Raw genomic sequence first — 12,507 nt, 5'->3', positions numbered from 1 at the left:
GGCATGACCCCCGCCCCAATATCTCTAGCTTGAGGCGGCTAGCTTCTCTAGCAAGTGAAGTCTGCTTACCTAGCTGGGCCAGGGTCAAAACATTCCAAGTTCCAATTCTAGTCCGTGTTTTCATGCTAAAAGTCGTTTTCAAAATTCCAATTTGGTTATTTCTTGTCTCAGTTTTCGTAACGATTGATTTCTCAGGAGCAGTAGGATGTTATTTGGCCTTAAGTCCCTATCCAGCGATGGAGGTGCCATCTTGGACTTAGCTGGCGGAAGCCTCTGTTAATAATTCGCTTGCGACGAGACAGACGCTTCTTGAGCCGCTGCTGATCTGGAGAACAGCCGCGTGTGGCCACCTTCTCAGTCTGCATGCGACTAAAGCATCCACCGGGAGGTTGATATAGGAGTTGTGGGTAAGAAGTGATATTACCACTATGGGGCCTCGTGTTGCACATTATCCACCATTCGTCAGCCAGCGAATAAGCTCAAATCTTCCTTTGTCTTATAGCCCGAATACCATATATTTTTTTAAAAGTTTTATGCCTGTTTTTCTTACTCCTTTTTTTCACCAAGAATCTCGGCTTAATGTTCGATAGTGAAACTGTTTGAATTGGTGATCTTCTTGGATCCGGATTTTTCTATTATATGCTTTTGATTTGTAATTTGCAACCAGATTAGTTTTTTGACTTTCAAACACAATTTCTTATTCTCATACGTTGAAAAGTAATGAAAAATAAATCTTGATATAACTTTGGCTGTTATAATGTTGGCCACCTCTAGAGCTGTAAACAAACACCTCTCTTCCACCCTCAATGAATGTTTATTTGTATCGTCATTGGATCTTGGAAGAACATGCGTTATAGATGTCGAATCCGCCAGTCCTTTTCCATTCTTTATTTTTCCACATGGACAACACACATCCGTATATACAAATAGTCGTAGAACAACTGAAGTGTTTGCTCCTGTTTGCGTGCTTTGAGATTTTTCTCACTCACTCTCAATTTAAACGATGAAACGCAAAACTCAATAACTCGTTATTTTATGACCAATTTAAACATTTTTATATTATTGTCACATCCTTTTATTTATTATTTATTTCATCTATCCTCTACAATAGACTGTTCTGACAATTATACATACACTAGAACATAACCGTCATTAATCCCGAGCAAAGAAAATGGATTGTGCACAAAAAGTCGGGGTTCGACCAAACTGAACTGAACGCCAAATTTAAAAAAAAATGAGTTATCTTTGCAGCGGATGCAAAACATGTTGAACTACCTACTGTATGGAAATCAGGAATTGTTTCCAATTTTTTAAGATTTTATTGAAAAAAACTCAATGTTGCAGACCAAAAATGCGCTGCGCCAAAATGAACTGAGAGCCACTTAAAAAAGAAAAATAAAAAGCACGTTTCGCTTAAGAAAATTAGTTTTTACGGAACAGTTGTTCAGTTTTCCGATTCGAAACTATTCTTCAGCTCTGTAAGAACTGAAAACTTTTAATGGCAAATACGCTCTAGTGACCAAAAATTTCATGATGCGGATTGAATAAATTTTCGTTTAGCCAGATCGAACTATTTTATTTACAAAAAAAAAAGCCAGACCGAACTGAGTCCTTTGAATTTTGCTTCTCATTTATACTAATGGATTGGTAGGATTTTAAACATTATATGAATATAAAAGCTTATTTTTGTTGCTTACCATTGTTTAGAACACAACCGGTAAGTTAAAACCTGAAATATTTCTTATTTAGAAAGTAAGAAATTTGTATTACTCGGTTCACCCTGGCTCAAGGATAAATGCAATGTTTCGAGCATCAGTCATACTCGTTGGGTGCTGCCTATAAAGCGCCTATAAGCAGGAACCTACCTGAGTTTAGAACAAATTGCCCAGTCAAATGAAATAGCACGGCAGATTGTTCAACATTTTGGTTCGACCAGAGGGAACTGAGTGCAAACATATCGTTATTAAAATCCAATTTTCTGCTAAACTTGGTATCATTAACCAACCAGTCCTCAATGCCTTGAAATGAGTCTAAATTTGTTGGTAAAATGATTAAATAAGATATCTTATGAAATGGTACCGATTGGTGGGGCTGTGAATTTTGACTCAATTACCTATCTCGAAATTAAATTCATGGCATTCAGTTCGGTCTGTTCGAACCCCGACCAATTGTGGTCTTTCAATCAGAAAACTTGCTAAGGATGAAAGTGTGAGTGTCGGAGCAGTTCAAACCGCGTTAAGAAAGTATGGAGAACAGTGTGCTTTCTCTGATACCCCGAGACGCGATAGGAAACCTGGCATTGCTGACCCTACAATGGACAAGAAAATCAAGGATAACTTCAAACGGCATCCTTCGGCATCAGTGCAGGACCTCATCGACTAACGTTATGCGTGCCAGAGAGAAATTTGGACTTAAGACCCATTGGAAGCAAAGACAGCCAAAAAAAGAGTACCAAATAGGCTGAATCCGTGAAACACAGGGTTCGGAAATTCTACGGCCAACTTCTGACCAAAAAATCGACCCTAGGTGGTAAAATTGGTCGGAGGATGCACTGTTCAGAAGCTGATGAATAGTGTTAACGAAAAGTAAGAGAACTCGCCTACCCTAAAAAAAACTAATGCTAAAAATATTAAAACATCAATCAAATTTTGTTGCATATTTTGCTGTATGTTTGAGTATAATTTTTTTATTCATTGTTTCATTTATTTAAGAAACAAAGTGTATTAATAATTTTTGGAGCAGTTTATGCGTCTCATTTTAGAAAACTAGAGCCCAAATAGTGAGTTTTATTAGAACAAATGGTGCCAAAACCTATAAAAACTTCAACCTAATGGGGCATTTGAGCTGAAATTTGGAATGGCTTCTTCTGACACACCGTTTTCAACTGCCCTTCTTAACAATAAATTTTTAAACAAAGATAATCTAAAAACATGCCGCAAATCTTGCAAAAGTTTTTAAACTAAACTCTCATTGTATGCATAGAAGAAAACTGCTCAAAACTCAACAATGTGTTCCGAAAGTTCTCCGATGCACCGCGCTCTGGAATTGAATTGATTAAGTTCATTTTTCCACCGCTACTTTCGGGCTGGAACGAGTGCTCTGCAAAGTGTAACAGTCACCTCCTAATTTAATCTTGGGAGCAGGACCAGAATGGCGTCTTTCGGAAGTTCCGTGACCCAATGTGCCATCATGCACCATCACACCTCGCCGGTCGATGGCTCGCTTCCAGTCAGGAGGATAAGGCAGCAGCAGCTGAATTCTGGAAACTACTCTAACTAACTAACTGCTTCCAACAACTTGTTGTTTGTGTGTGTGTGTCCTGGTCTGTTTTTCTTCATGAATTTTCTATCTTTTCCAATCTAAACCACGAACACCTAAACGGAACGATATCGGAACGTTGGATGGGAACGGGATAATTCAATTCTGGATCCGCGTCGTTCACCTGAACGCATACCCTGCTAACAACAACAACAAAAAACAACGATGGAAAAAAATCTCCACTCCTGAATTCCCAGATACCGGGTAGTGATGGTTGGCGATTCTGGAGTCGGGAAAACGGCTTTGGTGTCCCAGTTTATGACGTCCGAGTACATGCACACCTACGATGCGAGCTTGGGTGAGTTCAATGTTCTTTTTATCATCATTTCTCTCACCGGAACACTTGTGTGTGGCCTCATCGATGCGATGTCCCCTCCTAGTGAAACGATACAACTCAGTTCTGATTGAATTTGTCAACACAATTCACACATTCCCGTTCGGAATTTTGTTTGCGCAAGATGGCAATCATTAGCATGTCACACACAACCTAGCGCATGTGACACACATTTTGTTCGCGGATATATTTTATCTACCCACCCACCTCAATTCTCATTGCTTCGGAACTCTTACCTCACTTTGTATTTGCAGATGACGAGTTTGGCGAGAAAACCGTTAGCATTCTGCTGGACGGCGAGGAATCCGAGATGATATTCATCGATCATCCGAACGTGGAGATGAGCGTAAGTAACAGAACGGATATTGTTTGTCTATCATTGTTGAATTGAATAAGACGAATGTGTTCATGACCCACATTTCTAGGACAAGAATGCCAAACGGTTTAAGAAATATATTTTATTCAGAGTGACACATCTCATCATCATCACTGACAATACTTATTAAGCTGGTCACGGAAATTTTGAATTAATTTTGCACAGTATAATTCGCGATGTTGCCCAACCGAAGCGATCGATGGTTCATTTAATGAAAGCATCAAATCCATTATATACAGGTCCTTGAAAAGAAATAACTTTTGATAGCTCCTTTTCCTATTTAAACATAAAAACTTACAAAGATTTTTTAAACAGATCACCCAAAACCAATTTATCCTTAAAAATGTATTGATCATTCTCTGACAAAAATGACAAAAATGACAAAAATGACAAAAATGACAAAAATGACAAAAATGACAAAAATGACAAAAATGACAAAAATGACAAAAATGACAAAAATGACAAAAATGACAAAAATGACAAAAATGACAAAAATGACAAAAATGACAAAAATGACAAAAATGACAAAAATGACAAAAATGACAAAAATGACAAAATTGACAAAAATGACAAAAATGACAAAAATGACAAAAATGACAAAAATGACAAAAATGACAAAAATGACAAAAATGACAAAAATGACAAAAATGACAAAAATGACAAAAATGACAAAAATGACAAAAATGACAAAAATGACAAAAATGACAAAAATGACAAAAATGACAAAAATGACAAAAATGACAAAAATGACAAAAATGACAAAAATGACAAAAATGACAAAAATGACAAAAATGACAAAAATGACAAAAATGACAAAAATGACAAAAATGACAAAAATGACAAAAATGACAAAAATGACAAAAATGACAAAAATGACAAAAATGACAAAAATGACAAAAATGACAAAAATGACAAAAATGACAAAAATGACAAAAATGACAAAAATGACAAAAATGACAAAAATGACAAAAATGACAAAAATGACAAAAATGACAAAAATGACAAAAATGACAAAAATGACAAAAATGACAAAAATGACAAAAATGACAAAAATGACAAAAATGACAAAAATGACAAAAATGACAAAAATGACAAAAATGACAAAAATGACAAAAATGACAAAAATGACAAAAATGACAAAAATGACAAAAATGACAAAAATGACAAAAATGACAAAAATGACAAAAATGACAAAAATGACAAAAATGACAAAAATGACAAAAATGACAAAAATGACAAAAATGACAAAAATGACAAAAATGACAAAAATGACAAAAATGACAAAAATGACAAAAATGACAAAAATGACAAAAATGACAAAAATGACAAAAATGACAAAAATGACAAAAATGACAAAAATGACAAAAATGACAAAAATGACAAAAATGACAAAAATGACAAAAATGACAAAAATGACAAAAATGACAAAAATGACAAAAATGACAAAAATGACAAAAATGACAAAAATGACAAAAATGACAAAAATGACAAAAATGACAAAAATGACAAAAATGACAAAAATGACAAAAATTACAAAAATTACAAAAATGACAAAAATGACAAAAATTACAAAAATTACAAAAATTACAAAAATTACAAAAATGACAAAAATGACAAAAATGACAAAAATGACAAAAATGACAAAAATGACAAAAATGACAAAAATGACAAAAATGACAAAAATGACATAAATTCCATAAGTTCAAAAGTGAGAAAAATTACAAACATTTAAAAATTTTCAGAAAATGACAAAAATATCAAAAATTACAAAAAATACCAAAAATTACAAAAATGACAAAAAATACAAAAATTATAACAATTACAAAAATTGAACAAAAATGTGAAAAAGTAAAAAAATGGCAAATTTGATGTAAAGCATACAGAAAGATAAAAAAAATCCATAAGTGCAAAGATGAGAAAAATTACAAAAATTTAAAAAATAACAAAAAATTACAAAAATGACGAAGAATACAAAAATTATAATATAATCACATTTATTTTAGATCAATAGAAGCATTTAACCTATTGAGTAAGGTCTTCCGCGTCTCTGCGAAATAAGAAAACATATTTTTAAGTTCCTTTACCTGTTACAATTTTATAACAGTTTGAACAAAGGGATCCCATAACTTTTAAAACTTTAAGTAATTCCATAACTTCATCTAGTTGTTATTTTTCATTGTTCAAAATTGTTTCAATGGAATCATTAAGCTTCAACAATCGTATTTTTGAAAGTAAGCATGGTGTACTCTAAGAAGATAAAGTTATCAGAAAGAGAGATTTTGCTATCTTCCTGTTTCGATGACTTTTGAGCACCTCATTTTTGGAAGTAAAAATTCTTGCGGCTAAGATTGCCATGGTCTCAGCACATAATACAGAACAAGTGTTCGGATCGAATCGATAAACAACCTTTTGAAGCAGATTTTTATATTTAATGCAGCTCAAAACTGAAAATTTTATTTTAAATTATTATGTGTTGTAAATTTGTATCGATAGACTTACATTAGTAGTTTCGGTCAAAAACGATCCTGAACTATCTGCTTATTACTGCTTGGTATACAATCTTGTGTAAATTATTCTCTGTAATTAAATTCGTGTTGTAGCTTCATCGGAATTTTAACAATAATAATATCTTACATTTTTTCAATAGCTCTTAAATAAACAATAAATATTCCCGTTAGGCTCAATAAATTTCAACTTTTCACCTTTTTCAGCTTTAATTTAAGTTAGTTTTCTTAACTTCCACTTTCTTATTTCCCGATTTTCACAAACTTCAATAGAAATTATTCCATATGGGCTCTTAATTCACAAATTTTAGATACTATTCAGTTAACTAGGTAGAACACGTTGTGCGTTTCCGCTTGATTTTGATTTTTACTATTTTGCTCTATACTTTCATCCGTTAATATTTTTGTTTTGACACATTTTTCGAATATCCGCAAATTTAGGCCCACCACATAACAAAACGAGCCCAGCTCTATTGCAGTGGTGTCCACAGTCCTCCCCGTAATTCTTCCGGAATCCTTTGATGACTAAGATTTACTCATCCTTATCTCAGGCACTGCAATCTGAGTAACCGCTCGTCGATATTGTTTCCCATTTGCCAGTATGATCACCTGGCGGATCCGTCCGTCACCACTTCGTATAATATCTTCCACTTTTCCTCGTACCCAGCGTTTCCGGTTTTCTTCGTCCACCATGAAGACCAATTCTCCCAGCTGGATTTGTTCACGTTCCTCATGCCACTTTGAGCGCAAGTTGATGGTTGGAAGATATTCTTTTATCCAACGTTTCCACAGTTGATCTGCCAGAAGTTGCGACCTTTTGAATTGATTTCGCAACGATTCTGCTTCATTAGTTCCAGGTAAAAAACATTCGCTGCCTGTCGAAGGATAGCCTCGAATGAAATGGTTTGGCGTTAAGGGGGGGGTAGGGTCTACCGGGTATAAAAAAACACCATTTTCACGATTTTTTTCTAGAGCTATCGTTCGAACAAATGTATTCAAATTTTTCGCATTATACAAAGCATTGTTAAAAGAACATTTAGTAATTTTTTCGTCGAAAAATATTGAAAAATGAGCCGGTGACGGAGCACTTTTGAGGATGCCTTTTAGAAAACTGGATTTGCGGTGGACACTGTATCTCAGCACAGAATCATCTGAAATCAAAAAATCAGAGCAAAATATTTGTAATAGATGTTTTTCTGGACCCCAACGTTTTTATTTTACTTAAAAAAAATTTTATGAATTTTTTGTGGCAAAATTAACGTAAAAACTACGATTTTTCACGAAAAAATCCGCCATTTTTCGCCTGTAAAATCTCCCCAAAGTAAAAAAAACAAAAAAGAAAAACGTTGGGGTCTGGTATTTTATATGTAGAAACCATGTTCCAAATTTGAAAAGAATCGGATAAGTAGTTTTCAAATGACGATGTCCACGGACTTTAAAAATGTGCTTTCGAGAAAAACGCGTTTGAAGTTTCTGCTCTTGCTTTCTTGCAGTATTAGATAGGAGGAGATAAAGGCCTATAACTTCTTCAGTTTTGCTTCAATTGACTTGAAAATTTGACACAACATTCTTGAAATGTTTTACAATAAGAAAATAAAAAAATAAAAAAATCGATTTTTTGAAAGTGTTAGACCCTACCCCCCCCTTAAGGCTTCCTTGTTTGCAGCGTCGTTTGGCACGTAGGTCAACGGTCTGGTGTTTACCATATCCTCTGCTTCTGCTAAAACCGTTTCTAAAACTTCATCATTCAAAGTCCTTCCATCATTCAATTCTGCCAGTGCCATTTTTACAGAACGCACCACCCGCTCCCACACTCCTCCCATGTGTGGAGCTAATGGGGGGTTAAAACTCCATCTAGTTCGGGAACTTGTACAAGCTTCGTTACAATCTGCTTGGATCTTGCATACGACCTCTTTACTCGCACCAACAAAATTGGTGCCATTGTCCGAAAAAAACTCTAATGGTGGACCACGACGACAAATGAAACGACGGATGGCCATCAAACATGAAGGGGTGGATAAACTTCTTGCTACCTCCAAATGAATCGCTCTCGTAGTAAGGCACGTGAATAATACGCACCAACGTTTCTCGCTTCGTCTACCAACTGTTACTGAAATCGGGCCAAAAAAATCGACTCCTGCGAAACTAAAGGGTCGTAAGAACGGAGTTGTCCTTTGCTTAGGAAGTGGGGCCATCTTAGGAGCTGATGGTTTGCACTTGTAGACGCCACACCATACACAATCTCTAACTAAAGCTTAGTTCTTTTAGAAATGGGACACTTTCATTTGCTAATAGCTCGTTAACTAGTTATTGGATATTGAAAATTTTGACAGCATTTTGTTGCCTGTAAAAAGTACTATTCGACCTATTTTTTTCAAAATTTAAAATTTACGCGTTTTTGAGATATGTACTATGCAAGAGAAAAAGAAAAAAATAATTTTGCACAGTTTCCTTGAAAATACGTCATTATCAAATTGTTAGCTGACAAAACCGTTGATGATTCAAAGAATTACTGAGTTTTTGTGGTGGATAAGTATGCAAACACTGTCAATAATGTCCACAAAGTTAAAATCAAGCATTGGAGAGAAGCACATGATCGGCAACAACGGTTAAGGATCATCAAGGAAGTCAAGTCTCATACCAGCATTTTTAATTTTCAATAAACGAAAAACTAAGGGTAGATCGCTGAAATGTCCAAAACAATTTTCTCCGATAAGCTGAAAGTGATGACTCATTGAAATCCAACCTCAAACAACCATTTTTTGATAGTTCCAAAGCTCTTAAGCTGTAAAACCGGTACCGAAAAAAAAACGTTCAAAAATGTGGTCAAAAATAATCAAATTTATTCATTTCGAAACAACTGTATCCACTAAAATGCTTCCAGTTTCCAGTTTCCAGAGAAGTATTGGACCAAGAAGTATCAGAAATTGAAGAAAGAGGGTGAATCCACCTAAAATATAGATTTTACGAAGCATAAGTTGGATAAACTGATCAATACCATGACTGAAAAAAGTGTGCGCCGGCCAATGGGAGATACCAAGAATAAAGTAGAAATTTCTTTAACAAAAAACGGTAAATATTTTTTTTCAATTTTTTTAATGAAAGATAATAACATTACCTTCTTTTTCTTCATAGAAAGTATTTCGTTCAAACGAATGGTTTTTTAGATACAGGCATTCGTAAATGTCCCATTTCTAAAAGAACTAAGCTTTACCTGTTTTATATGTGCTCGCAGATTCGAAATGAAATACCGTTGTCTTATTTCATTTGCCACTGTTTCTCTATTCGCATGTCCGAACATTTCATGATAATATTGCAGTATTTTTTTTGTGATTGGGTGATTTTTTGGAAGTATCACTGGAAAACGCATCTCAAATGGAATAAACTCTGTGTTCTGGATTCTTCCATCAACTCTCAAGACGTAAAATTCATCCAAAATGGGCGAGAGTTTGTATAAAGCACTATTTTTATCCAATCCAGCATTAAGAAGATTTTTTTGTTGATTATAGCGTCGCAATATGTGAATTTCATCCGGGAAGGCTTCCGACTGTGCTATTTTCCACAAAACTCGTTCAGCTTTTTGAAGTTCATTTCTGTTCAAAGGAACTAAAGATGAATTACCTGGTAGTGAGAATCGACTTTTAGAATACGGTAAAGCGGGCAACAACTCAACATTTTCTTTGTTTTTTATCTTTCGTAAATTAGAAATAAATCTGAATACGCAAGCTTGAGTACGCACTAAAACATTCCACCTAGCTATTCTCGACACTTCGATTAACGGTGATTGAATATCAACACGATGATACAAAAAAGTTGCTCGCATTTCCTCCACCGTATCTTGGGTAATCTCCTTCTGCTTTGGCCACTTGTCTTCGGAATCGTACAGGAATTTTGGACCCCTAATCCACGTACTGTCGGTTGTCAGTTGAGGCCCATTTTTCCATTTTGTCGCAAGATCCGCCACATTTTGGTTTGTTGGAATCCATCGCCAGCTTACTGCTGAGGTACGACTCAGTATTTCCGTTACACGGTGGGCCACAAATTGTTTGTACTTGCGTTGATCTGAAGTAATCCAAGAGTGAACAGTTCTTGAATCTGTCCAAAGCGTTACACTTGTGATTGCCAAACTGTGGTTGTGAAGAATGTTGTCTTTCATTTGTGCACCCAGTAACGCTGCCATCAGTTCAAGTCTAGGGACAGACTGATGTTTCAATGGCGCCACTTTGGTCTTGGACTGTATTAACGAACACCTCGGATTGCCATCAATCAAAATACGGAAATAGGCAACGCATCCATACGCTATTTCACTTGCATCATTGAATATGTGCAGCTGAAGTGAATCAATATCCACTTGGGCACCTCCAGAAAAATAGAACCTCGGGATTTCAACAGCTTCAATTTGCGGCAAATATTTTGTCCAATTAGTCCATTTTTCAAAGGCTTTGTCGTCGATTAAATCGTCCCAGTTGCAACCAGAACGCCATAAATCTTGAACCAATATCCTGCCATAAATTGTGTACGACGAAATCAAGCCTAAAGGGTCGAAAAGGCTCATCACACAGCTCAAAACGGCTCTTTTTGTTGGTCTTTTTCCTTGAAATAGGAACGGCCGTTGATCATCTCGAACATGAATGGAAAACGTGAATATGTCCTTAGCTGTGTTCCAAACAACACCTAATACGCGTTGATTGTCGGATTCCTTGTCGGGGAAAAGATGAAAGGAGTCGGAAATTATGGCTTCGCCGAGTTGGGAAAGGAATTCAGGGGAATTTGAAACCCAATTTCGGATTTCAAACCCAGCATGTTGGTGGATTTCAATCACTTCCTTAGCGCGTTTAACTGCTTGTTCCACTGTCGATGTACTATCGAAGTAGTCATCAACGTAATGTTTGTTGATGACCGCATCGGAGGCATCAGGAAACTTCTCATGGAATTGTTCAGCGTTCAGGTTCTTTACAAACTGAGCCTGGCTTGGAGAGCAAGTGGCTCCGAAAATAGCACAATCCATGACGTATGTTTCTCCGGCAAAAAGAAACCGCTGAGCTTGGCGATCCTCGGGACGGATGAGAAGTTGGTGAAACATCTCTTTGATGTCACCGCCGTATGCAATTTTGTGCTCTCTGAACTTGCAAATGACCGATGGTAATGAAGAAAGCAGATCGGGCCCTTTCAAGAGCACTGAGTTCAGCGAGACCCCGTTTACCGCCGCAGCCGCATCCCAAACCAGCCGAATTTTGTTGGGTTTCCTAGGGTTGAGTACCACATTGAGAGGCAAGTACCAAACATTGCGTTGCTCTGTTTGGTTTAATTCGTCGTCTGATGCTTTATGGCAATACCCTTTATGCAAGTAATCCTCAATTTGCATTTTTACAGATTGGAATAATTTTGGATTTTTAATTAACCGTTTTTCTAAAGCCTTTTCTCGGCGAACAGCCATTGGGAAACTATCCGGTAGGTCAATATCATCTTCCTTCCATAATAGGCCAGTTTGGTATCGGAGGCCAACCCGAACTGTTGTTGTTTCCAATATTTCGCGAGCTCTCTTTTCCTCTCGTGATTCTGACAGAACGTCAACAGCAACTCCCGACTCTTCAATAGTGTACTGCGATCGTATCAGTTCGTAAATATCTTCGTTGGATACATTGCTGTGGTTGTGGTATCCCATGAATCCTTGACCTGTTTTGGAGCCTTTTCTGGGACCATACACAGTCCAGCCTAATTTACACTTTACAGCAATGGGTTCACCTGGGTTCCCAACTTTGGATTCGAGTGGCGCGAACAGGTGTAGGTGCTGAAGACCGATGAGAATTCTCGGAGGATCGTTTGTGTAACTCATTATCGGCAAACCGATCAAATGTGGGTAGCGTTTCGATATTTCATTTGTTTCTAGTCTTTGGATAGGCAGCATCAAGTCATCAACTGTGTGTACTTCAGCTAAAGGAAAAATTTCCGTCAAGTTCGTATCAGAAATCGAA

The 12,507-nt window shown here is 36.3% G+C and overlaps 1 protein-coding gene across 1 annotated transcript in view; it reads left to right on the top strand.

Annotated features, from left to right (window-relative positions):
- The window catches only part of LOC129758051 (uncharacterized), a 159,116-nt gene that overhangs the window by 98,395 nt on the left and 48,214 nt on the right, over window positions 1–12,507 (top strand). The window contains exons 8-9 of the mRNA XM_055755479.1: window positions 3,516–3,616; window positions 3,907–3,998. Of these exons, the coding sequence (XP_055611454.1) occupies window positions 3,516–3,616; window positions 3,907–3,998 (193 nt within the window). The remainder of the gene's footprint in view (window positions 1–3,515; window positions 3,617–3,906; window positions 3,999–12,507) is intronic.

This window comes from Uranotaenia lowii, chromosome 3 (assembly GCF_029784155.1).
Source record: "Uranotaenia lowii strain MFRU-FL chromosome 3, ASM2978415v1, whole genome shotgun sequence".
NCBI classification, from domain to species: domain Eukaryota; kingdom Metazoa; phylum Arthropoda; class Insecta; order Diptera; family Culicidae; genus Uranotaenia; species Uranotaenia lowii.
Note: the sequence above shows the minus strand (reverse complement) of the source record. Positions and strands in the feature narration are given on the sequence as shown.